This window comes from Chinchilla lanigera, unplaced genomic scaffold (genome assembly GCF_000276665.1).
Source record: "Chinchilla lanigera isolate Chin_1 unplaced genomic scaffold, ChiLan1.0 scaffold00010, whole genome shotgun sequence".
Classification (NCBI taxonomy): Eukaryota; Metazoa; Chordata; class Mammalia; order Rodentia; family Chinchillidae; genus Chinchilla; species Chinchilla lanigera.
Genome location: NW_004955411.1, coordinates 36,163,095 through 36,190,913, shown reverse-complemented (window position 1 = coordinate 36,190,913; position 27,819 = coordinate 36,163,095). Strand labels below are relative to the sequence as shown.

The 27,819-nt window shown below is 34.6% G+C and overlaps 1 protein-coding gene across 6 annotated transcripts in view; it reads left to right on the top strand.

The window, feature by feature from the left end:
- The window catches only part of Rev3l (REV3-like, polymerase (DNA directed), zeta, catalytic subunit), a 178,360-nt gene that overhangs the window by 55,694 nt on the left and 94,847 nt on the right, over positions 1–27,819 (top strand). For all 6 annotated transcript variants that reach the window (XM_005377902.2, XM_005377901.2, XM_005377904.2 and 3 more), the window contains 3 exons: positions 12,526–12,600; positions 18,667–18,827; positions 23,807–23,903. In XM_005377902.2, coding sequence (XP_005377959.1) covers positions 12,526–12,600; positions 18,667–18,827; positions 23,807–23,903 — 333 coding nt within the window. The remainder of the gene's footprint in view (positions 1–12,525; positions 12,601–18,666; positions 18,828–23,806; positions 23,904–27,819) is intronic.

The following is a 27,819-nucleotide window of genomic DNA, read 5'->3' as shown; positions in this document are numbered from 1 at the left end:
TCAATCTAGGTAATAAAAATATAGTGGCTTGAACTAAAGCAATATCCAGAGGAGTAGTGTGGTCAGGTTCTGGCCCTGTCTTGAGAATTGTCAGTAAGATTCCCTGTCTGATTGGATGAGAGTTTTGAGAGAGGAGTCAAGAATGATTACCAAACGCTGCATTTGTGCTGTGCAAAGTTTTGAGTCTAAAAAGGTAAAACAGACTGGCAGGAAAGGCCTGGAGCTCATACTGGACTGAGGGTGTTTTTTTTTGTTTTTTTTTTTTGTTTGTTTGTTTGTTTGTTTTTAAATGCCTGTATGAAATCCAAGTTGGGATCTTAAATCTGTCTACTTTTCTCCACTTTTATCTGTACTTTCCTTTAGAGGTGGACCTCAGTATCCTTTTAACTGAATTCTCTTTCCCTGTGGTCCCACTCCAGATCAGTGAAAGTACTGTTCTTCTACTATGAATTGGATCCTTTTCAAGTCATTTCAAAATCTTGGAAAAGCTTTATATTGTTTATAGCTTGAAGTTCTGGTAATAAACTATGTGATCTGACTCCTGTCTACCTCTGTAACTGTTTATTGTGTTCCATTCAGAAACACTAATTTTCTTCCAGTTTTTCTGATATGCCAAGCTCTTTTCTACCTAAATTCTTTGTACACACAATTTTTGAGTGTTCAACTTCTGTTCCATCTTTCAGATCCTTCATTTCTCCAGAAAAGTTTTTTGTTGACTACCGAATTTAAAATGGACATTTTGAAGTAGGATATTAACATTTTTCTGCACCTTTTCTGCACATTTGCCTCCTTTAGTACTTAAGATCCCTTGCAGTTATTTTAATTTTGCTTATTAATTTTTGTTTCTCTGACTAGCATGTAAGCTTTATGTGAAAAAGGCCCATGTTTATCTTATTCATCATTACATCTCTACCACCTTTGTGCGGTATTTGGCACTGTGTTAATCAGGGTTCTTCAGGGAGACAGAACCAGTAAGATACAGATGGAGATATGTGAGAAAGGATTTATTAGGGAAATTGCCTCACAAGATTATGGGAGCTGCAGAGTCCCAGGTCATCTGCAAGTGGGAAATCCTATTAGGAGGTTTATGGTGTAATTCTCAGTTTGAAACTTAACATATTCACAACAGGGCCATAATTTTTATTTCTTGCTGCTAGGTGGCTTGTAGCACTAGTGGTACATGAATGACTATCCCGCCTGGAAGCTTTTTATTAATTTAATTAGTAAAAACACTAGTAAAAGTGATTAGATCCATTTGTACTACCAGTGGTACAAGCCACCCAAAGAGAGTCATGCATTTACCACCAGTGGTTCAAGCTGGCAGGAATGTGTTAGGGCCTAAGAATCTGAGGATCTAGTGATGTAAGTCCATGTAAGTCTTCAAGTCCAAACCTGGAGAGCCTGGAGTTCTCATGTCCATAGCAGAGAAAAGTGTCCCAGCTTCAGGAGAGAGAGGAAATCACTTTTTCTCTGCCTTTTTTGTTGTTCATCCACCTGGTTAGGTAGGGAGGGCTCATCTACGTGGAGTGTGTACCTTCCTTGCCCAGTCTGTTGACTCATACAACAATCTGCTCTGGGAATGCAGCCGTAGATAAACAGAAGTAATGCTGTAGGTACTTTTTCATCTAGTTAAGCTGGCACTTTAACCCCTTGTCACAGACACTTAAGTAGGTAATGGATCAGTAACTATTTGGTTGAATAAATGAATGAAGTAAGGTTCATACTCATCCCATGACAGCAATAATTACATTAGACTAGTAAATTTTTTAAAAATATTAAGAGCTTCTAAGAACTTTGCTATGCATACTTTCATTTCAGATTTGAATCTCTCAGCCACCCAGTGAAATAGTCAATAATCTTGTCTCTGTGTTTGGTGCATATTTGTTAGAGGCACTGCCACATTTGTGAGTAGTTGAGTTACAATTTTGGGTATGTGGGGTAAAAATTCAATCTAATTTGGATGTCATTCCCTTTTTTTACTTAGCTTTTTTTTTTTTTTTAATCTTTCTTCTTATCTAGTTCCCTTTTTTTCTTTACTTTTCATTCTACTTTCTGATTCCTTTTCTCTTTCACTATTCCCTATTTCTTTAGAGTAGACATGGTTTCATCTAGATACCAAATTAAAATTTGTACCAGGCTAAACCCCATTTTTCCTAGACTATTATTATCTTGAAGTAGATTAGGAGATAGGACCCTGACCTTAAGTTCATTTCTGGTATTCCTTGTCACTCAACTACCAGGATTTTGGATAATCATCTTTAGATTTTCAATCCATCTAAATAAATTAGCTGAAATTTGTTTTCCTATCCTCATTTCACTTTCCCTTGATATCTTTAAAAATTGACTCTACACAGATAAAACCATTTATTTTCAAACTCCTTTGCCTCATACACATATATAAATAAAATAATACCCCCCCCAAAAAAAACAAACAGTATTCCTAATGAGGAATTATGTTAGCAAAATCAACTAAAGCCAGTAGTAGGAGACCACTTTCTTGCCTAGAAGCAGAAAACGAAGTATAGAATTTCTAGGCTGTATTTTTAGGTAGTATTATAAGAACAGAATGCCAGATTTATAGAAAATTTTAGAATTTTAATCATTAAGACATACTCAGTTTTTGAAATTTTGAGATTGTAATTGAAAAACCCTTTTTTAAATACCCCTAAAGGTTATTAACAACCAAAATAAAGCAAATAAGGACCACACAAATACACATTTAGGGTTTTTTTTACTCCATTTTAAAATTTTTTGGTTTTTTGTACTGGGAATCAAACTCAGGGCCTCGTGCTTGTGCGGCAGGCACTGTGCCACTGAACTGTATCCCTGGCTCTTTTATCCCATTTACTGGGTAAATATAACCCACATCTATAGAAGAGTTACATTTATATCTATAAAAAACACAGGAAGTAAGTTGATTTTTGTTAATGAAAGAGAATGAGATCATTTATGTGTCTTCTTCCTATTTCTTAATGGCAATAAAATGGGGTGAACAGTAACAATCTAAACAGGAAGTGGTGTTTAAAAAAGTAGAAGAAAAAGGGTGAAGAATGAGAGGTAGGGCATCACTATCAGCAGGCTTTTATGAAGATGCAAATTAAGCAGAAATCCTGAATGAAGACTGACAGCAAGCTGTGCGAAATACCAAGGTAGAGCTTTTCAGGCACAGGAAATGACAAGCTACATCAAGTTAGAGGGGTAAAGTGTTCAAAATGGAGGAAAAGAGAAGAGTAGTATAACTTAATATTGAAGTGAGAGTCAAGGATGAGATAAGCAATGTTTTAGACTGCGGTAAACAGTGTAATTTTTAAAAACAGTCATTACTTTAGAGCAATCACGTATTTGTCCTCTGACCTAGAGGCTTGAGACATCCAAAAAAAAAATTGTTTAAGTACATCCAGGAGTTGTGTAATGACTCTGCTGCTATTTACTCCTTTATTTGGTGTCCACTGTGCTGTCAGACACGACAGAGAGAGGTGATATCCTGATGAAAGTAATTTATATGTACTGCCTATCAAAGGAAAGAATATTTTTTAAACAAAGAGAGATTAGATTTATTTATGTAAAGATTTAACCATTTGTTTACAATGCTAGCTCTAAATAACCCTAGAGCTTTTTATTTCTCCTACAAACTTACTCTAATTACTTTTTTTTTTTTTTTTTTTTTTTTTTTTTTTTTTTTTGAGACAGGGTCACACTATGCAGTTCAGGCTGGCCTTGAACTCACAGTGATCTCCCTGCCTCAGCCACCCAGGTGCTGGAATTACAGGCATGTGTCACCATGCCCAGCTAATTACCTCATTTTTGAAAATGATGTTCTGTGTATCAGATACTAATAGTTTTAGTCTCCTGAAATTATGTAAGAACCAACATGTTTATGAGATGTGATTGAAATATATGGTGAATAATTAAGGTTTTAAGTGTGTTACAGTAAAACATACTTTGCCATTTATCCCCCTCAAAATATTCCCCCTCTCTTTGAACACAATTATCCTACCATTCTTGCCCTTTCTAGAGCAGTTCTGGAAGTTCTCTTCTGTGTCTTTATGAAATAGGATAAAATACATGGTGAGCGCTGCTGCTGGCTGCCATCCAGTAGAAAGGCAGGCCTATAAAAACATCCTCTTTTTAAAATCATGGTTCTGGCACCATGTGAATTCTGCTTCCTCCCCAAAGTCGGAATGATCGTGAAAGGGAAATGTTTTGAGTCAGCTGGGATGTCAAGGCAGCCAGGACCTCACAACTACAGACACGAAAGAGGACTTTTAAAGTGGCAAGAATGCTGAGATAAGTGTGCTTGAAGTGGAGTGGGGCATATTTTGAGGGAGAGTGATGTCAGTGTGTCTTTTATTGTATTAAATTTTTAAAAATTTTATTCACCTTATTTTTTAATCATATCTTATGTTTCCTCTTGCACTAAGATTTCTCTCCCTTGTCATGTAATGTTGTCTTTTGCATCTCCCTTTCCTTGTTCAAACTGATAACCTAAGAAAAATGCAGTAGCAGCATAATTAATATTCCTAAATAAGTCCATAGTCTTTTTTTCAATAAGTTCCTGTCTAGGCAGTTTTTACAGGATTTATTTTGGATATTACATGTTAAATATGTGTCCTGTAAATAGGTATATAGATGTATAGTGATATATGTCACAAATACATATATTGTCTTTGCTAATAAACTTTCAAAATTAATAATGAACAGAACTAAACGAAATAACTTTGTCAGTAAAGAACATTACTTTTCATCAGAAAAAAATAATATTGGGAGATGATACCTGAAAGGTCTCTGTTTCCCTCTTAATAGATTTTCACAAAGCATATTTTTATTTTTAATTGACACATAGTACTTGTACTGATAGAAGTTATAATGTTACATTTTAATAAATGTATACAGTGCATAAAATCAGATCAGCGAAATTGGCATATGTCACCTCAGGTATTTTTTTATATTGAGAAAATTTGAAAGTCTGCTATTTGGAAATACATAGTAATTGACAACTACAGTTGCCCTACAGTGCATCAGAGTGCTAGAAGTTATTCCTTCTATCCAGCTGTACCTCTGTACCCATTATTCACTTGCCCTGTAGCCTACCTTACCACCACCCTTCCCAGGCTCTGATCACCACTGTTATATTCTTCACTTCTTTGTGGTCAGCCTTTTAGCTTACAAATACAAGAACATATGATACTTGTCTTTCTGTGGTTGGCTTATCTTATTTAACACAATATTCTCAAATTCTGTTTGTGTTGCTGCAAATGACAGAATTTCAATTGTTTTTGTGATTGAATAATATCCTATTCTGTACATATACTAAATTTTGTTATCCATTCACCTATTCATGGATAGTTTGGTTGATTCCATATCTTGGCTGTTGTGAACAGGGTTGCAGTATTCATGCAAGTGCAGTTGTCTCTTTGGTATAGTGATTTCTGTTCCTTTGGATATATAACCAGTAGTGGGGTTGATAAATCATATGATAGATCTTTTTCTAGTTCTTTGAGGACCCTCCATACTGATTTCTGTAATGGCTGTACTAATTTGCATTCTCAACAACAGTGTATGGGAATTCCATGGCAGTTTTGATTTGCATTTCCCTGATGATTGATGATGATAGTGAATTTTTTGCCATGTACTTGTTGGTCATATATATAGTCTCGTGAGACATGTCTATTCATTCATATCACTTGCTTATTTTTTAATTAGATTGTTTGGGTTGTTTTTGGTTTTGCTGTTGAATTCCATATATACTGTTTCTGGTTTTTTGTTTTAGTGGTACTGGGGATGGAACTCAGGGACTTGTGCATGGTAGGCAAGCACTCAACCACTGAACTACATCCCCAGCCCTCCATATATATTGTGAATGTTAATTCCTTGTCAGATGAATAGCTTACAGTTATTTTTCCCATTGTGTAGGTTGTCTCATCACTTTATTGTTTGTTGTACAGGAACTTTTTAGTTTGATGTGATCCTGTTTGTCAGTATTTGATTTTATTGCCTGTGCTTTTGGGTTCTTAAAAAAAATCTTTTCCTGGACAGTATCCTGATGTAGTTTTCCTGTATTTTCTTATTTCCTGGTTTCAGGTCTTATATTTAAGTTTTTGATCCATTTTAATTGATTTTTATATGATGAGCTAGAAGTCTAGTTTTTTTGCATGTGAATATCTCATTTTCCCATCATCACTTATTGAAGAGATTTTCTTTTCTCTAAACTATATGCTTATTGCTTTTGTCAAAAATAAGTTGGCTATCGATATGTGAATTTGTTTCTGGGGTCCCTTCTGTTTCTTTGATCTGTGTGTGTGTGTTTATGCCAGTACCACACTGTTTTGGTTACAGTAGCTTTGTTGGTTTTTATTAAGAGTTTCAGATTTGAATTCATGATCAGTTTGTCTTTGAATTAGCAAATTATTGTTTTAAAAGAATAAGAATGTTGATCAGTCAGCAGCCTTTTATAAACAAATCTCACAACACTCTTAATTCCTGTTTCACATCACTCTTTTCCTTTCTAATTTCCCTATTCCCAATTATCATTCATTGAATGGCCAATGGGAAGTAGGATATAAGATGCTGAGGGAGAGTTTGCCTGTAATATGTTAGGGAAGAATCATGGTCTTATTAAACCGTGCTGTAATTATTAGGTTATTATTAGTATTTTTTTTTTACAATAGTAGGGATTCAATTCATGGCCTTGTACATGGTAGCTAAGTGTTCTGTCCCTGAGATACATCTTTAGACCTTTCTATATTTGTTTATTTTGATACAGGGTTTTCACTGCATTTCCCAGGCAGTCCTCAAACATGTGACCCTCTAGCCTTAATCTTTCAAATAGCTGGGATTACAGGTGTGACCCACCTTGCCTGGATTAGTTGTATGTTTTAATGTCAGGTATTATGATGCCTCCAGCTTTATTCTTCTGCTTTGAGTATTCTAGGTCTTTTGTGGTTCCCTAGAAATTTTAGGAGTGTTTTTTCTATTTCTCTGAAGAATGTCTGGTATTGTGATAGGAATTACATTGAATGTGTAGTTCACTTTGGATAATGTGGGCATTTTAGCAGCCTTAGTTTTTCTAATCCATGGACATAGGAGGGGTGTGTGTGCATGTGCAGGTACTCTTCAATTTCTTTCATCGGTGTTCTGTAATTTTCATTGTAGAGAAATTAAAATTTTAAAATTATTTATTTATAGCTATGGTAAGATTGCTTTCATTTCTAATAGTTCTTTGGCAGCATCTTTAGATGTTTTATTCATAAAATTTTTTCCTTGCAAGCAGGACTTAAGTGACTTCTTTCTGATTTGAATCCTTTATTTCTTTCTCCTACTTTTCTGCTCTAACATTTTCACTACTGTATTGTGGTGAAAGTGGGCATCTCTCTTGTTTAGAGAAATTATTTAAGCTTTTCTCCATTTCAGAATGATGTAGCCTGTAGGTTTGCCGATACAGTATATGGTCCTTAATGTGCTCAGCACATCCCTTCAGTACTTAATTTTTTTTTTCTTTTTTTTGGTTTTTCTCCGGTACTGGGAACCGAACTCACGACCTTGTGCTTGCCAGGCAGGCGCTTTTGCCGCTGAGCTAAATCCCCAGCCCAATACTTAATTTTTTGAGGGTTTTGTCAGGAAGGAAAATTGTTTTATCTGATACTTTTTTTTCATCTGTTGAAATCATAAACTTTTATCTTTCATGCTGTTTGTGTGATGTTTTTGTATGTTGAGCCATTCTTGTATCGGTGGAATAAACCCCACTTGATTATGGTGTAAATTTTTTTTTTTTTTTTGAGACAGAGTCTCACTATGTAGTGCAGGCTGTCCTTGAACTCACTGGGTAGCCTAGGGTAGCCTCAAACTCACAACAGTCTTCCTGCCTCAGCCTCCCAAGTGCTAGGATTACAGGTGTGCACCACCACGCCCAGCAAAAGGCTGGTGTATAATCTTTTAGATGTGCTGTTGGATTTGGAAGGCAGTTCTTCTCACCACTATACCACCAATACCGCATGTGCTGTTGGATTTGATTTGCTATTATTGTGTTGAGAATTTATGCATGTTCAGCAGGGATACTGGTCTTTAGTTTGTTACTATTATCTCTTTATCTGGTTTTAGTATCAGGGTAATTTGCTGGCCTTAGAAGATGAGTTTGAAAGGAATGCCTAATCTTCAATTCTTTGTTTTGAGAAGAATTGGCGTTAATTCTTCTTTTAAAGTCCAATAAAATTCAGCAGTGAAGCCATCTATCTAGCCCTGAGTTTTTGTTCTGTTTTGTTTTGTTTTTGAGATGCTTTTTATTACTGATTCAGTCTTGTCACTTGTTACTGCTTTGTTCAGGTTTTCTCTGTCCCCATGGTTCAGTTTTGGCAGGTTATATGTGCCAAGGATAGATCCATTTCTTTTAGTGTTGTTTCTAATTTGTTGGCAAGTAAATGTTCATAATAGTCCCTAATGAACCTTTATATCTCTATAGCATCAGTTGTAATGTTTCCTTTTTCATTTTTGATTTTATTTGGTTCTTCTGTTTTTCTTGGTTAGTCTAGTCAAAGAGTATGGATTTTGTTTGTTTTTTTAAAAAGCCAGTTCTTCATTTCTGTTTTTGTGTTTTTTCATTTTTTTTTTTAAAGGGGGTATTCTTGATACCTATTTCATTTATTTCTGCGATTCTTGTTACTTCTTTCATTCTACTTATTTTGGATTTGGTTTGTTGTTTTCTGTGTCCTTCAGTTGCAGAATTAGGCAGTTTCTTTTAAATCTTTTTTTTAGTGACAATAATTTCGCTATTTCTTCTTGGTGCTGTTTTTGCTGTATTCTGTAGATTTTCATATGTTGTATTTTGATTTGTTTCAAGAAATTTTTAAATTCCTTTTTTTTTCATTTTTTTTAATTGACCTATTGGTTATTCAAGAGAATGTACTTTAATTTTCATAATTATGCAATTTCTAACTTCTCTGTTGATTTCTAGTTTCATTTTATTATGGTCAGAGAAAGTACGTGGTACAGTCTTCATCTTTTAAATTTTTGAGACATTTTGTGGCCTAATATGTGGTCTTTCCTAGAGAATGTTGCATTTACTGAGGAGAAGAATGTGTATCTGCAGTTGTTGAATATTAAATTTTTTTTTTTTTTTTTTTTTTTTTTTTTTGGTTTTTCTCTGGTACCGGGAACTGAACTCACGACCTTGCACTTGCCAGGCAGGCGCTCTGCCGCTGAGCTAAATCCCCAGCCCCCGAATATGAAATATTGTATAAATATCTGTTAGATTTAATTGTATGTGTTATGGTTTAATTGAAATGTTTCTTGGTCGATTGTTTTTTTTTTTGATGTGGGCGATCTGTCCAATGATGGAAGTGAGATGTTGAGGTCTCTTAATTATTCAAATCTGTCTTTTCTTTTAGATCTACTGTTGTTTGTTTTATATAGTTGGGTGTTCATTGTTATTTCTGAGTTGTTACTTTTATCATTTTCTAGTGACCTTTCTTGTTTCCTTTTGCAATTTTTTATTTAAAATTATTTGATATATCTACTCACTTTTACTTTTCATTTGCATCATGTTTTTTTTCTAATTTTCACTTTCAGCCTGTGTGTCTTTACTGATGAAGGCAGTTTCTTCTAGGCAGTATATTATTGAGACTAGTTTTTTTATTCTTTTAGTCATTCTGCATCTTTTAATTAAGGAATATAATCTACATATATTGAAAGTGGTTGTTGATAAGTAAAAACATACTCTTTCCATTCTTTAAAGTTTTTATTTCTGTCCTTCTTTCTTTCTCTCTTGTTCTTTTTTGTTGTTCATTGCTTTTTGTATTTATTAGGTTTTATTCTCTTTTTTGTGTATTGCTCTACTGTTAACTTTTGTATTTTGTGTATTTTCATGATAGTAGTTATCATCCTTTTAGGTCAGCATAGAATTCCCTTAAATATTTGCTCTGCTGCTACAGCAGTGTTTATGAGTTCCCTCAGTTTTTGCTTGTCCTGAGAAGTATTTCTTCTCCTTCATTTCTGAAAACAGCTTTGTTGAATAAAGTATTCTTGGTTAGCAGTTTTTTTCTTTTAGGACTCTGAACATATCATCCCATTCTCTCTTGACCGAAAAGGTTTCTGTTAAGAAGTCTGCTCTGATTCTAATGCGAATTCTCTTATATGTGACTTGATACTATTTCTTTGCTGTTTTTAGAATCTTTAAGTTTTGACTGTTGAATGATATATACATACACACACACATACCGCACAATTTTATTTCTTTTGGTACTGGGAATCAAACTGAGGGCCTCCTGCTTGTCAGGAGTTGAATGATAATTTGTCTGAGAGTTTTTTTAAGCAAATCTTTTGGAGGTTCTTTGTGCTTCTTGACCCAGATATCCGTATCTTTTCTGTAAATAAAAAGTTTTATCTAATTATTTTGTTGATTAGGTTTTTATATGCATTTGCCCTTCGCTTCTGCTTCTAAAATGTCCAAAAGTCCAAGGGTGAGCAGAAGGGGCTATAAAAAAATTTAAGATGAGTCATATACCTATACCAAACACCCACAGTGATTGTAGTCATTATATTCACAAACATGAAGTAAAAATAAATATTAAAAAAATAATAATAGGAAAATGAGAAGGGGGAATCTGTAGTAGGTGGGGTGGGGAGGGGAAGAGAAATGAAAAGAATCAAGAATTGTTAAGTACATGTACCCACACTCTAAGATGAATGGAAACTGTGTACTACAAACGTGTTAAAATTTTAAAAATAGTTCCATAAGTGTCAAAAACTTCATTCTTTCAATTTTTTTAAATGACTATTATTTCAGAGAACCTGTCTTCAAGCTAAAAAATTCTTTATTGTCATGTTCAATTTTCTTGAGGCTCTCAAGTATATTTTTGTTTCATTTATTGAGTTTTTTAGCTCCAAGATTTTTTTTTTTTTTTTTTTTTCTGGTACCGAAAATCAAACTCATGACCTCACGCTTGCCAGGCAGGCACTGTACCGCTGAGCTAAATCCCCAGCCCAGCTCCAAAGATTTCTTATTACTTTTTTATGATCTCTCCTTGCTGAATTTCTCATTCATATCATACTATGTCTTTCTAATTTCTTTCTTTTGTCTTTTTGTTTTGTTTTTTGGTTTTGGTTTTTCTCCGGTACCAGGAACCGAACTCACGACCTTGCGCCTGCCAGGCAGGCGCTTTTGCCGCTGAGCTAAATCCCCAGCCCCTCTTTTGTCTTTTTGAGATTGAGTTTTGCTATGTAGTTCAGAGTGGCCTTGAATTTACGGCAGTCCTCCTGCTTCAGCCTCTGGAATGCTGGAATTACAGTTGTGCACCGCCACACCTGGCCCTAATTTCCTTTTGTTGTCTGTATTCTCTTGTATCTCGTCAAGGTTCCTTAAAATCGTTTTTTTTTGAAGTCTTTGTCAGGCTATTTGTTCATTTCCTTTTTTTTTTGTAGTCAGTTGTAAACAGTTGCTTTGTTCTTTGAAAGTGTCATGTTAACTTGTTTTTTCATGCTTCCCTGTGTTAGTATTTGTATATCAGGTAGTTGCCTATACCAATTTATGGAGTAACTTTTACTTAAAAAGACTTTCTGCTGCTGATGCGTTCTGGAGTTTTGATTGGATATGATATGTGTAACCTTTGTAGCACAAATCAATGCTAGCAATGTCTCTTGTCAGTCTCCTAGGCTGTAGGGTTTGTGAGATTGCACTGCCACCTGAGGAGTAGCTCCTGGGGGATGTGCATTTTGCTGGTAGTAGTAGCTCTGGGGATGATGTGCCTCTGTTTATGTGGGTCATGTTAGGTCAGGGCCATCCTGGTAGTCCCCGGCGGGGTGTGGCACATGGGAAGGCATGTTTGTCAGTGTCTAATGCAGTGATGGCAAACCTTTTAGAGCTTCCAGTGATAAACATCCTGCTGTGACATTTGTACCGTAGGTTTGAAATTACTGGTCTAAGAACTGTGTAGGAGCCAGGCTGCACCAGTGGGCTCAGACAGTATTCCTGTCAATGCCCAAGAGCTGCCGTGGTGATTTTATGGGACTACTAGGGATTAACCCGATCAAGGAGGTCTGCCCAGCTTTTTCCTAAGTCTGAGGGCTGTGGATGTGGCCGGACATCTGCTTTTCAAGCTCTCCATAAGCCAAGCTTTTGTGAACAGGCTGTTTAAGTAGTTCTTCTAGGCATAGGAGGATTGCCCCGGCCACCTGGGTGCTTTCTAGGGAATGTAGTTGGCTAAACCACTCTGGAAACACTACTTGGCTATTTCCAGGGTATTGTGGGTAGGTGGGCAAGAGCACCTTTTTAATAGAGTTATGATTGAGATTGAGGCAGAAATAGTCTGCTGTTCTTTTTTTTCAAAGTGGTATTTTAACATCTTTAGTATTTCATACTTTAATTGAAAGTTCTTGGCTTTTTTCTTAGTATTTTTTTAGATATTACTAAGTATAAGTAAGACTGAATTATATAAATAAGGCCAATTAGACCAGCTGAATCTAATTAGGGATATAAATTGTATTTTATCTCTGAATGATGGAAATAATTTAAAATATCTCTTTCTTATATTTCAGGCCTTTTTACGGTTATCATGAGAAGGAAAGACACTTTATGAAGATCTATCTTTATAATCCTGCAATGGTGAAAAGGTACCACATTAAATGAAACCAGTATATGAATAAGTATCACATAAGTATCATATTTTAATAAAAAGCTAGAAGAAAGATGTTAACATAGTTTGTACCAGTATTAAAGAGAAGATCATAAAATGTATACATACGTATATAGAGAGGCCCATGGCTTAGACTCTGCAGAGGACGTTTTTCAAGGTGGAAGGACCCCGGTTTATAGGCCATCTGCTTCTTTCTTAGAGCGTTTATGGTTAGTTTTCTCATAGGTTAGTGCCCTGCTGGCCAGACCAGAGAGAGGTTCAGTACTAAAGACAAACTTGCTTCTTAATTTAAAAGCAAGCAGAAATTTGTGAAAGTAAGAATAGAATGTGAAGGCTTTTTGTTACTCCTGTTGACTCTGATTTCTGTTGAAATGTAGTAGAATTTTATATTGGGTTTTTTGTTGGCTTTGGTTGTTTTTTTTCTTCCCTTAGTCTTCCCTTAAGCCTATAGCTTATCGTCTGAGTCATCCTAAAGCCCAGATTATTGAGAACAAAAAGAACACGTTTATAGATTTCATTATCCTTTCAGATTCACAAGAATTTTCATTTGACAAGCCAAGGTAAATGTGGCTTTGAGGACTGCTAAGTATGTTTTTAATAGGTCATCCTTTGCCAGTAGATAGTAGGTTCTGATTGGTAACTACTTGGTAGGACAAGAATTGAATGAGTTTCTCTAGAACGAGTTAAAGAACTATGAGATCCACAGATAGCAAGTAAATAAAATTTACTCTGGATTGAGCCAATTGAGTACAATAGTCTATTGAATTTTAGCCCTAATCCCAGTAGTTAGTCTCATCTGGCATAACCAGTAAAAGTTAGGTTCCCTACAGACTCCCTGTCCTTACCAAAGTAGCTTCTGTCACATGAAGTACCAAAATGATTATTGCACCAGTTTCCCTCTTGTCACTTTCTCATATCTATGGAGTAAACATCAATCCTGTGAATTCTACCATCTCACACATACCCAGTGGTAAGAAAGTAAATGTAAGTCATTTTTCTCTTTCTTATCCATAAGTTGTGCTAGAATAGAAGTAATGTATGCTATATGTAAGTTCTTTCTAAATAACCTATAAAGTAAAATCTACATACAGTATAAATGTAGTCCATTTTCTCTCTGCAACTGTAAGAATTGAATACTTTACTATTTCCAGTAAGTTTGCTCAAGTTATGTAGTCAGCTTATCTGCAAATTCTTAGTTTATTAGTGATTTATTCACTTTTTTTTTTTTTACAAATATTTAAAGAACACCTACATTATTTGATGCTGCTGGGTAAATGTGATGAATAAAGTTTGCATGGTTCCTGCCTTCAGAAAACTTGCTCTTTCCGCTGTCCTAGAACTTTGATAGTTGAGAACAGGGAAGGGCACATATATGGATTTCATTATTCTTTCAGATTCACAAGAGTTTTCACCATATATGGTGATAGACTGAGGTAGAAGCAGGCTTGGAGGAATGTTAGGAATTACGTTTTTTAGGAGATTCTCTGCCAGGAGGTACTGGGTAACAAATAGGAGAAAAATAAATAAATAACTCAGACACACAACCCAAAATTGTGGTACATTACAGTGAAGAAAAAGAATGATTTTCTAGAAGAAAATACTTTTCCCCTGTCATTTCTTATAACATTTAACTAATAGAATGTTAAAGAGTCTAGACTCTAAATTCAGTTTCCTACATTCAAAATCTGGCTCTGCTATATACGACCTAGGTGACTTTAGGCAAGATATTTAATCTCTATGCCTTATGTTCCTCATCTTTAAATAGGATTGATACTAGTATACATTTTTCTGATGATTGATATTTGTAAATTACATTAGAAGTGTCATGTAAATGTTAGCTATATATTCATGAAAAGTGTTAATACATGGACCCCTACCATCATTCTTAACTTCTCTAGAAAAAGTCACTTAGGAGAATTTGGTAGGTGTTTTTTATACATACAGGTATACATAATGACATATGACATGTACATACTTTCTTTTTAAAATTTTGTATATAGTTGGTGTCATACTAGAATCCACAAGAATATAGATTTTTGTCTACTGTTTGCTACTGAATACCCCGTGCCTAGAATAGTACCTATAACATAGTAATGAATAAATGTTTGTTGAATTAGTGAATGAACACCATAGACATCATTTGGGAACTAGCCTCTTTATTCCTTGATTCCTCAGTATCTCCTTGATATGGTTCCAGTACCCTAGCCACCTATTGCTATAATTCAGTTTTAGAATATTTTCATGTCTCTATAAGAACCTTTCTAGGGTGGGGTTTTTTTTCCTTTTTTTTTTTTTCCCCCCTGTCTATGAGTTATTTCACTGTGTTTTTAAGCTTCAGTTTCTTTGGCCCCACTATTACTACCCCATTTTGTTTACTTCTTTCCTTTCCATCGTCTGTTCTTTATCTTCTTAACTCTTTTGTCTGCTATGTGAAGCAATCTGGATCCATTTATTTTTTTTGCTACCAATCCCTAGTGTCTGATCACTACAAGAGAAAAAATAATTATAGATTGGTATTACTACAAATTTACAGTTTTCAGCTTTACCTGGACCTTTACTTTCCCTGTCATACTTCTGTTTTTTTTCTTTTTAATATTTCCTTACCATTTTCTACCCTCTTTACTCAAACAGTAAGCCCCTCTTAGGGCTTTGCCTCTTACTTTATTAAAAGAAAACAGAACCCATCATTTTAGAACAGTGGTTCTGAAAGCATGAAAACTCCTGAAACCCTTTCAGAGGATCTGTATGGTCAAAATTATGTTGATAAAATAATAAGATGTGGTTTGCCTTTTTCATTGTGTTCACTGATAGTAAAACTGATGACATGTTGAGTAAAATCAGGGTAATGGCATTAAAGTAGCAATCATGCTTTTCTACCACCAAGCACAGGTTTTAAAAAAAGAAAAAAGAAAAATTTGCAATGAGAATATCATGAAAAGGCAAGTTGTTAATTTTATTAAGTCTTGATCCTAGGATATGCATCTTTGTAATTTTTAAATGTCAAAACTGAAAGTAAGCAAAAAACATCTGTATGCTGAAATACTATGATTACTAGCTATTTTTTTAAATGGAACATCATTTTACTTGGAAAGAACAGCTAATAAAGTTCTAGTGATTTGCATATTTGGCACATAGCCTCTCAAAAATGAGTAAAGTTGACCTGTTAATTCAAGGAAAACAGCTCACAGTATTTGTTGCTGATGATAAAATTAGAACTTTCAAGCCAGATGTGGTAGTGCACACTTAGGCAGGAGGATCACTGAGTTTGAGGCTAGGTGGAGCTAGCTACATAGTAAGTTGCAGGCTAGACTGAACTACATAGTGAGACGCTGTCTCAAAAAAAGAAAAAAATAGTATTGTTCAGTGAAGATTTAAAAGATCTATATAACTTAGTATGGTATATCTCTGTTGTCACAGTGACCTTTATTTGGTGTTAGAAAATCGTGCCTTAGTAAAAGAAAGTATTCAATATGCAAGATAGACCAGTAGATTGTTAATGTAATGGAGTATGAAATTTCATCAGTTTGGCTTCAGATTTCATGTTAAAGCTAACCTTTAAGAAACTGAGTTTCTATGTAGTAGCTAAGAAGAAGAATACTGATAGTTATCTAAAAGGCTATTATATTTCTCTTTGTTTTTCCAACATTTCTGTGTGACACTGGGTTTTCTTCATTTTCAACCAAATCAGTATAGCAACAAATTGAGCAGAAACAGATGTGAGAACCCAGCTGTCTTCTGTTAAAAGATTTCTCTGTGTAATAGTGCCTCTTTTCTTACCAAATTGTTTTTGCTTTGGAAAATACAGTTATTTTTCATACAAATGTTATTAATGGCAGCAATCAGTGCATTTTTAAGCTAGGAAATTTCTTAAAATTTCTTTCAATTTTTATTATGGTAAATATCAGTAGACATAAAGCACGTAAACAACAACTCTGTGGTGTTCTCTGTAATTCTTCAAAAATGGAAAAGAGTCCTGGAAGCAAAACAGTTTGAAACTCATTGGAGTAAAAGTTTTTTAAATTTCCTTTCAAGTACACATAATTTTTTTTTTTTTTCATATATTCTCTTCTTCTTGCCTATTCAGTGTAAGAGATTATGCCACTTCACCTTGGAGGCTCACAATTGGTGACTTTTGATCTTTTCAAGGACCTTTTCCAGCAGTTATTCCCATTTCCCTTTCTCATTCCATTTAAATTTTAACAAGATTGCTGATTTTACATTCACATTCATAGTCATAGCCCTTCCTAAAAGATTTATCTAGATTTTGCGCATCCAATTTCTCGTCTCATTCACCATTTAGTTAACACTAATATGGCTTGTACCCCAACCATTCCAATGAAATAGCTTTCACTGATGACCTCTGGATTGCTGAATCAAATTTGTTGGTCTTTCTGACTTTGTGGTACTATTAATGAGGTCCTCACATAAACTCAACTGTTCACTTTTGTGACACAAGCCTCCTTTTAGTTTTTCTGCTATCTGATCATTCATATTTCTGCTGCTTTGCTGATACCTCTTTTAACATCTGGGTGGTTCTGAAGGTTCTGTCCTGAGCATTCATCTTTCCCCCTATTCTTTCTCCATTCTCTGCAGCCTTATCTACTCCCATGCATTCATTTTGTTTTCTTAATCTTTATGTGTTTGACTTCCAGTGTATATTAGTAACCTAAATTTTCCTCCAGAGCTCTTGATCAGTATATCAGACCATCTACTGGATAAATAGAATAGCACTCACTGTGTTAAAAGAGTGAGGACTCACAAATCAAAGAACATGTGATTTGAACTTTAGCTTTTCCAATTTTTGTGTGATTTTTCCTAATTTTGATTTAATTTTTATAAAGTGGGTAATAGTACTGTGGCTTGCACTGAGCATTACTTGAGATTAAGTAACCATTTAAAGCACTTGCACAGTATCCAGTACATAGTGCTTAAAAAAATGTTAGCTGCTTCTGCCTGTTAATAAAATTCTTCTTATACTAATCTTCATTGTCATTTATTTCCAGTATTATCAAAGAAATCTACTGGAATACTGCACTATATCTAAATGTCAGTATTTCTAGAGCTGAGTTTATCCTTATTTCCTCTCAAAAAAAGAAATAAAACAAGGACAAATCCCAAGCAAGCCTGTTTTTCTTCCATTCCTATTTCAATAAACATAGCACCATCAGCCAGCTGCTTAATCAAGACATCTAAGTATCATCCTCCTGTTCCACCTCACCTTTTACCTCATCATTCCACATCTAGGTAGTCCTAAACCAGTAGATTATGGAGGTCCTTGTTGCACCTACCATCATCTTAGTTTTTCCCTAATATCCTCTTCAAGTGTTCCCTCTTAGACACTTGTATTCTCCAGCTAATGAGGTCATTTCACTTTCTTGATGTTCATTTCATAGGCAAATGCCCACTGTTAATGTCATAACAGACTCTGCCAGATTTAGTTTCTGTTTCTTCTCTAAGCCCTCTTCTCACTCAGGCCTTTAACACTAGGATACAGTCCTTGTGGAGTGGTTCCCAAATGGGCCTTATTTCTAGTGATCCTTGACTTGTACAATTTCATTTACACGAAACGTTTCCCACCTTCAGAGAAAGAGATGAACCTCCAGTTCTTCCTGTAGTAGACTTCCTTCCAAGGTGGTCTTGCCCAAACCCCTCTATACCCCTGATCGTATCTCTTCTAAATTTAATACTTCTTCTTCTTAATACTTCCACTATTTAATTGTGTATTTCTTATATTCCATATCAAGAAGGAAAAACCTCAGGAAAGGAAAATACTATAATAGTAACATCTCTGAGTAATAGTTCTTACTTCTTTTGTGGATTTTTATGTAGTCTGTGCACCATTTCTGTAATTTGTAAATGTTTTCAAAGACTTTTTGACATCTTGATTTTTTTAAACTTTGAATTTCTTCTAATATACAAATTTCTGATAAAATTTAAATGAAAATTTTATGTGCTAATAGGTGTTTTGCTTATGCATTTGTATAATCATTGTTTCACTGAACTTCTTAGAGAACATATATAACGTGTTTTTCCCCTGATTTAGGATATGTGAACTTTTGCAAAGTGGAGCCATTATGAATAAATTTTACCAGCCTCATGAAGCACATATTCCCTACCTCCTACAGCTCTTCATTGATTACAATCTTTATGGAATGAATTTGATAAATCTGGCTGCTGTCAAGTTCCGAAAAGCAAGAAGGAAAAGTAAGGTTAATTTTCAAGTTCCAGTGAAGGCTTTTAATCACATATTATATAATCAATATATATTTAGAAGATAAGTCCTAAATAGATAAAGAATAAAATAAAATATGCAAAATAGGGTTTGAGATTATCAGGAAAAGCATCTCTAAGGAAAACTTTCTATAACAGCATTACTGAAATACTTGTTACATACCATATAATTCACCCATGCAGATAGGATAATTTGAAAATTTTGAGTATATTTAGATTTGTGCAGACATCATTGTAAACACAGAAAATTTTTATCACCTCTGAGAGAAACCTGTAGCAATCACCTGCAAGTTTTTCATGCCTCCCACCCCAAGCAACTACTAACATACTTTTTTTATCTCTATATATTTACTTAATCTGCTCATTTCATACAAGTAGAATGATAAAATGTGAGAACATACAGTATTTATATGTAACATGGTATTCTTAATGTTTGTCTGTGTAGTAGCACTTACCAGTATTTTATTCCTTTTTATAGCCCAATAGTACTATGTAATTTGGATGTACTACATTTTATTTATCTTTGCATTAGTTGATGGACAGTTGGATTGTTTCCAACTTTTGACTTGTGAGCTATGCTGTTAATATTCATGTACAAGTTTTTGTGAGCCATAAATTTTCATTTCTCTTAGGCATATACCTAGGAACAGAATTTCTGGGTCAAATGAACTAGCATCCTTTTATTCTCATTGGATTCTTGCTCTTTTTACAAAACAAAACCATTTTTCTTCTGGCTCTAATGTTCTAAATGCTGTAATGTTTTCTCTCTCACCGCGAAAGAGCTCAAGGCCAGCCCGAACTGCATAGTGAGACCCTGTCACAAAAGACTTCCCCGTGCAGAAAAAAAGGAAGAAAGAAAGAAAGGCAGACAAGGATATAGTGCAGTGGTGGAACACTTGCTTAGCATATGTAAGGTCCTGGGTTCAATCCCCAGCACCACACATACACCAAAAAATTAAATAAATATAAAGAATCCTTAAAAGTCAACAACAAGCAAGCAAACAGCTCGATTTAAAATGCTCCCAAAGTCTTGGGGACATGTCACCAAACAGGATGTATAAGGATGGCAACTACCTAAAAAGATGATTTTTCAGTATTATGTTATTAGGGAAGTGAAAATTACCCACAGTAGACTTGTAAGAATGGCTAAAATTCAAAAGACTAAGGATAACAAATTCTGGTAAGGATGTGAAACAATGGCAGTTCTTATTCATTGCTATTAGGAATGCAAAGTAGTAATCCATTTGGAAGACAATTTCAGTTTCTTATAACGTTACATATAAATTTAATATGACCTAGCAATTGCACCGCTGATGTCTACTCAAGTGTTTCAAAATTTAAATTCACCTGAACCAGAATACAAACTTTTATAGCAACTTTATTCATAATTGCAACTAAGATGTTTGATCAACAGGGGAATGGATAAACTGATACTATTTAATGATAAATAGGATTAGGATTTGATTCACACCTGGCTTGGTATTGCACACCTAAAATGCCAGCAATGTGGGAGGCATAGGACAGTGCCCAGCCAGGGCATTTTAGCAGCTTATCAAGGTCAGGTCTCAAATTTAAAAATTTACAAGAGGGCTAGGAATGTAGTTCAGTGCAAAAACCCTGAATTCATCCGCTCCCCCAAGGACCCCCCAAACCAGATACTAATTCACACAATTGAACTTTTAAATTGATTTATTAAGCTAGAGTCAAAAGGCTACAAATTACATGATTTCATTCATAGGGCATTCTAAAAAGCCAAAAACAATTGAAGTGTAAAACAGATCATTATTTGCCAAGTTCTACAAGAGAAGAGACTGTTGACTGCAAAGGAGACATAGTGAGGGGGCTTTTAGAAAGTTTACTTAGGAAAAATATTTTTTCTTTCCTAAAGAGCAAAAAAAAAAAAAAAAAATTACTATTGAAACTTGAAAAACTTTTACCTGAACATCATTTATAGTATAAAACCTGCTTCATACATTACAAATAATAGGCACAGTATTTTAAAAGTCCTGTTTTATAGAATGAAACGTTTTGGGTTATGGATATTTATCTTCAATTAATATTGAGAGATATAGAATTGAAATATTCCTTTCATAGAAATATTGGGCTTGTTATAAAAGGCAGAATAGCCAAGTGTGGTGATACATGCCTGTAATGTCAGCACTCTGGGAGGCTGAAGCAGGAAGATCAGAAGTTTGGCCCAGTTTGGGCAACTGATGAATTTAGCAAGGGGTGAGAATGTAGCTCAACAGAAAGACTTCGGGTTCAATCCCCAGTACAAAAAAAAAGAATGTGTGAATCATTCAAGAGTGATTAAGGGCCAAGGATATAGCTCAGTGGCATAGTGTCTTCCTGGCAAGCACAGGGTCCTGAGTTTGATTTCCAGTTCCAAAAAAAAGAAAGAACGTAGTGTAATTAGGACACTGATTCAGGGGCCAAACTTTATTGCTTAAAATTCGTTACTGCTAGAGTGAAGGATTTATTCTATACAATACTGGTGTGGTAGATACATGACTAATTTTTAACAATATGATTAAGGTTAATGTCACCAGTGATGTCTTGTGAATAGTAGGTACCCTCTCATATGATTCAATAAAAAGGGCAATTCATTCATCTCTGGTATGTTTTCCAAAAGCCCATTCTAATCAGTGAGAAAATATCAGATTCGGACTGAAGATCATTCTACAAATTACTTTATCAGTACTCATTGCTATCAAGGTCAGGAAAAACAAGGCAAGATAAGAAGAGACTGAGGAAACATAGCAACTAATTCATGGTAACTACTTGGATCTTGAATTGAAAGAGGGTATTAGTGGAAAAACTGGTGAAATTTCAGATACAATGTATAGTGTAATTAATAGAGATCTTGCGTCACTTTCTTCATTGTGTCACAGTAACAAAATGTTAAATATAAAGGAATCAGCTGACTGATGGATGGTGCAGTCTACTGTTCTTGCAGCTTTTCTTCAAATCTAAAATTAAATGAAGGGTTATTAGGGGAGAAAAAGAAAAACAAGTCATCTATCAGTGTCAACTCTAGTTGTGAGTTTAAGGATTGAGGAACTGAAAAGTTTGTAGCATATATATAGTGGATATTTATAAAAGACTTTTTTTCTCTAATAGGTAAAAAACCACAAGAGAAGTTTGAATTTGCAAACATATATATAAGCCATCTTACTTATAAAAGCTAGGTACTTTTTAATGGTAATTAGAAGGAATTGCTTATAAAAGCTAGATAGTTCAGAATAATAATTAGAAGGATTTTTAAAAAGCAACGTTATTACAAATGCAAAAGCAGAATTACGTGAAATTTAATTAGAAATTAAAAGCAGTGTGATGAAATAAAATTAACATCTTCATTCATCATGTGAATTTTTTTTGTTTGGTTTAACATAAAAAGTTGTACCGCAATTATGGAATGAGTAGGCAAATGTGTTTTGTGCTTTGTTTTGTCATGTTATCTCAGACACATTGCAGTTAAACTCCAAGAGCTTCTGGTAAAATAGATGTCTACTGCATACATACATAACATAATATTAAAGTGAGGCATATAGAAGTACTGTAGTGGAGAAATATTTTGAACACTCTACAGGAATTTTATATTGTTTCTTTAACATCTATATTTGGAAAGAAATTATATGTAAATATAATACTTGAGGAAGCTTTAATATTCTTTAGGGAAATATGCTGAAATAATACACAGTGTAAGTAAAGTGAGTTAAATTTTTATGTTTTGTTTTGTTTTCTTTGGTGCTCACCTCACTAATGTTAGGTAAGTACTCTACCACTGACCTATATCCCCAGATCTAAAATTAGCACCTTTATAATGTGATTGGTAACTCAGTCAGTAAACTTGTGGCTGCTTTTTATTCATATAAATATGTTAGAAAATAATTAAAGTTTATGTTGTAATTCAGAAGTTGTGGAGTAATTTCTTACAAATGCTCTGTTGTGCTGTAGCAAAGCTTTTTGAAACTTCTGAGTGAGGGCCGGAGACATAGCTCAGTGGCACAGCACCTGCCTGGCAAGAGCAAGGTCCTGAGTTCAATTCCTGGTACCAAAAACACAACAAAAAAAACCTTCTGACTGTATATAAAATGAGTTGCTTGTTTTGATATGTGTTTTCTTGGTAGTACCTTATCTCCTTCTAATCATACCATGTTGTGATTAAGCTAACTAATGAAATCAATGTATTAGATTTACTTATAAATTGTAAAATCTTTCTTTAATGTTACGTTTTTTTGATGTATTCATTCAACTTCCATTTGAAAATATAAATCCCCACAAGAGATAACAAAAAGGTGCAGAAATTTGTTTCTGAAGTGTGAGCTCTAGTGACTTCTAAGCAGGTAGATGTAGTGTCCTCTTCAAATGCAAGTCAGCTTGTATTCACATTTGCCCCAGCTTTCTATTCAGTTACTTCTATTACTTGTGGAATGCTTTGGTATTTTGTTTTTGTGCAGGTATTATTGTTCATGTTTTGAATTTATTAAGAAATTTCCACTAGAATTTTAGTTGAGACCTATACAGAGTACCCTAGGAATTTAAAGTCTAAAAATTCATAATTCTTTATTTTTCAAGTAAGATTGAAACTTTTTTTTTTTGCTGTACTGATGTATAATAGGCAAGTGTGTCACTGAGTTACATCTTAAACCTTCAAATGAAATTTTAAGTATATAGTAGTACATTCAGATATGTCACACTTTTATTGTGCTATGAAAATATAGCCATTTCTCCCTCATATCCATATATTACAAATACTTTTTCCCGCTTTCCCCCCAACTCTTAGTTTGGAACCATTACTCTCAACTGTATATCCATATTTCTGTATATGTATGAATTTTTAGGGCATAATTTTAGAAACTACTCACATAGGTTGTATATTATTTTACTTAAAGGGTTAATTACATACAAAGTAAAAGTAGAATTTATTTAAATTTACCTTTTACTCCTAGGTAATGCATTGACTGCAACTAGATCACCCAAGGATCGGTTATCAGGAAATTCCCTTGCTGGTACCTTCTTTAGGTGGGAAGAAGATGAAATACCAAGGTTGGTTAATGTTATAAAGGAAATGAAACATATATATCAGCATATCCTAATTATAATCTGAAATCAGTGGTTAGCATAATTTAATGTTAACCTTTTAATATGTTGAGTCTTTTAACCTGTAAGTTTGCCCAAAGTGCAAATCTCAGTGTTAGTATATTATATGGAATCATAGATTTAAAGACCAGACCATGAAAATCTACCTAGTTCCCACCCAATTAATAATAGGAATGTGAGTGGAACGTTATACTTCTCTCTAGCATCCATCGTCATCATATATTCTAAATTGAGACCTTAAATTGTCAGTAATTTTATCTACATTGAAATAAGAGATTTCTGTTTTATACCACCCATTACCAAAAGCTGTGTGATCATTTTATTGGTCAGTTGAGTATTGGTGAGTGGTACTGGTTTTCCTTTTTTCACTATACATGTCACCTGATGCTTTTTAAGCAGAAGAATGCAGGGTAGGGAAATGTTTAGTTACATGTCTTTATAATAAAACAATGTGAATTCATTTCTCAGTTGGACAAATATCATAAAAGTACTTACTTAGCACTCACTTTATATAGTTTTGATCTCTAATAAACGCTTGACAGAATGTATTATAGAATAACTTTTTTTAATACCTTAAGTTAAAGAATTTCATTAAATGATAGAATAAAGTTTTTAAAGACTTAAGGTAATGTGGACAATCAGTGACTTTTCTGCTTATTATTACCGAGGTTCAGAACTTTTTGATAAACATTCACTTCTTAGTTTTTTCATACTGCCAGATACAAAGGAATTGTTTCTGTATAACTACAGTGAGGTGATTATACATACTAGATCCCCTAGTTTTCAGAATTCTGTATTTACTGGCATTTGTTCATGATCAATTAAAATTAATGCTTGTTTTTACTCTGAAGCCCTTTTATAACAAACATCTTTCTAGTTAGGTCATAAGACTAGTAAAGTTAGACTGATTAGGAGTAAATCTGAGGAAACTGTTACGTGTCTCTAAAACTTTGAAAAGTTATACTGTAGCTATGGGCATAGCTCCATGGTAGAGCCCTCACCTAGTATGTGCAAGACCCCTAGGTTCAATCTCCACCACTATAAAAAAGGAAGGGGAGAAGAGTGAAAAGAAAGACAGAGATTAAATTATGAGCAAAGATATGAAGAGCAGGGGCTGGGGATTTAGCTTAGCGGCAAAAGCGCCTGCCTGGCAAGCGCAAGGTCGTGAGTTCGGTTCCCGGTACCGCAGAAAAACCAAAAAAAAAAAAAAAAAAAAAAAAAAAAAAAAGATATGAAGAGGGAAACCAGTTCAATTAGGCAGGTTATCTAGAACTAGATTTTTAATACATAAAGGATAGCTATATATTTTTATCATGTTTGTATTAAATGAAAATCTGTAATAGATCATATCAAACATTTTACCATAAATACCCTTCTAAAGTTTGCTGCTCTCATTTCTGTCAGTTGTAGCACTTTCTTACTGCCTTTTTAAAAAATACAAATAAATGTTGACTTTTCCTTTACAAATATATTACAGGGGCCATGACAGATAGCAACAGAGTTGTGATGGGGTAGGGATGCTCAGCCAGCAGCTCTCCTCACCTTACTGTCTAGCTCAGTGTAAATCACCATGTGTCGTGGGTCTTTGAGGTTATTCATCAGGGTGATAAATCCACAAAAATCAAGTCTGTGTTAATCGCAATTCTGGCTACCCATCAGAATGATGTGGAGAGGTTTTTAAAATTACCAGTGAGCTTTCTCCTCAGTGATTCTCTTCTGTTAAGCTATGAACAGAAATGTTCAGAGAGGTACAACTATCTAATTACCATGTTTGGCTTATATTTTTTTAATGACGAAAATGGTGGTTTGCATGTATTTGCTGACTAATTTTTTTTACTCACTTTTTTTTCTATTTATTGGAAAGAGATGTTTAATTCTAGAGGTTATTTTCATCTGAGGGAGCGTATTTGTCCTGAATGTCTGAAATTTTGTTGTAATAATGGCAAGGAATAGTTATAAATTTCTACCATAAGATTACATTTTTTAATGTTCTTGTTGCTCTCCTTTAACAAGTTGTTACTCCTGAATATTCATCCTTGATATTGGTAATATGATTTTGTTTTCAAATTACAGAATGTATCAGTATAAGAAGGAAAGTATTGACCATTAATTGTTTTATCCGTCCCTCTAATTCATGCCACAGCTGATTTTGTTAAATTATATGAATGATCAGGACAGTGTACTTTGGGAAATACTTTTTTTCAAAGTTAAAGCAATATATTGTGGTAGGTTAGCTATTGTGTCTTGTATCAGTGGTAAGATGTATGTGTATATGTGGCTGTGTTTATATACATAGATAAATATATACATATATATTTGTGTTGTAAAAATTCTGTGGTTTAACAAGTTTCTTCTAATTCTTGCTTTCTCCTCTTCCTTATCCTCTTCCTCTTTATTTGTTCTTCTTCTCCCCCTACCCTATCTCCTTCTCTACCTTCTTCCTTTGCCACCCATGGGTTCACACATTCCAGCCAAACAGTCTACCACCTAGCTACATCCCCAGTCCAGAAATTAGTTTCTTTTTTAATTAATTGTGTTTATTGGTACATTTTAGATAAACATAATGATCACATTCATTATAGGGAATTTGTACCTGTACATGATATAACTTGTTCATTTTTTCCCCATTCCCCTCCCTCCAACTCCTTTTCCCTTCCCTATTTACAAAAGCTTTGCTTCCATTTTTCCTTCTTTTCTCATTTTTTCTTTTCCCTTCCTTCTTTTTTCCCTCACCCCTCCCTAGTACTCCTTCCCATTTAAACATTTTCTTCCTATTTCAAAATATCTATTATATATTTTGGTCCTTTTCCTTTTCTCATTTTCTTTTCCTATCTTTCCCCCTTCCCCCCAACCCCAGTTCCCCTTCCCAATTGAACATTTTTTCCTGCTTTAAATATCTAGGGTACATTTGGGTCTTTGTTTACCCTTTTGGTTTTGCAAATCAGAGAAACAGTACAGCATTTACATATGTATGTACAGTTTATTTCACTGAAGAGTATGGCCTGAAGGTGCGTCCATTTAGTTAGAAGTATCTCAAGCTTATCCTTCTTTATCACACAGTAGTACTCCATTGTATTAAGAAGACACATCTTCTTTATCCATTCATCAGTTGATAGGCATTTGAGCTGTTTCCAAGATTTAGCTATTACAAACTGTGCGGCTATAGACATGGATGTGCATATATCACTGTAGTATGATGCTTTTAAATTTTTTGGAAGATACCACGAAGAGGAATAGCCACGTTGAATGGAATGGCTAGTCCTAGTTTTTGAGGAAACTACACACATTTCCACAGTGGTTGCACCAGTCTGCATTCTCACCAACAGTGGAAAAGGGTTCCCTTTTCCCCACAGCCCTACCAGCATTTGTTACTGGTTAACTTCTGGATAATAGCCATTCTTTCTGGAGTGAGATGGAATCTCAGTGTTGTTTTAGATCCTAGGTGTTTCATTTTTGTAGATGCTATTGTGAAAGTTGTTGGTTCCCTGTTTCTTTCTCAGTGAGTTTCTTGTTTGTCTGTAGGAATGCTATTGATTTTTGAGTGTTGATTTTGTATCCAGTTGTGCTACTGAATTTGGTTATTAAATCTAGAAGTCTTTTGGTAGAGTTTTGCGGTCTTCTATGTACAGTATCATGTCATCTGCAAATAATGATAACTTCTTCCTGAGCCCTGGGGACTGCTTTCACCGGGGTTCACGTGTGGGCCCTCCCTGCATGGGCCCTGCGCTGAGTGAGTGAGTGCTCCAAGAGCTGCAGGTCCCGCAGATCAAGTCTGTGCTTTATTCCCACCACCATGGTTCCCAGCTGAAATTCGCAGAGAGAGCCAGGTATTTCCCATCTACTTCCTGGGGGCAGAGTGGGT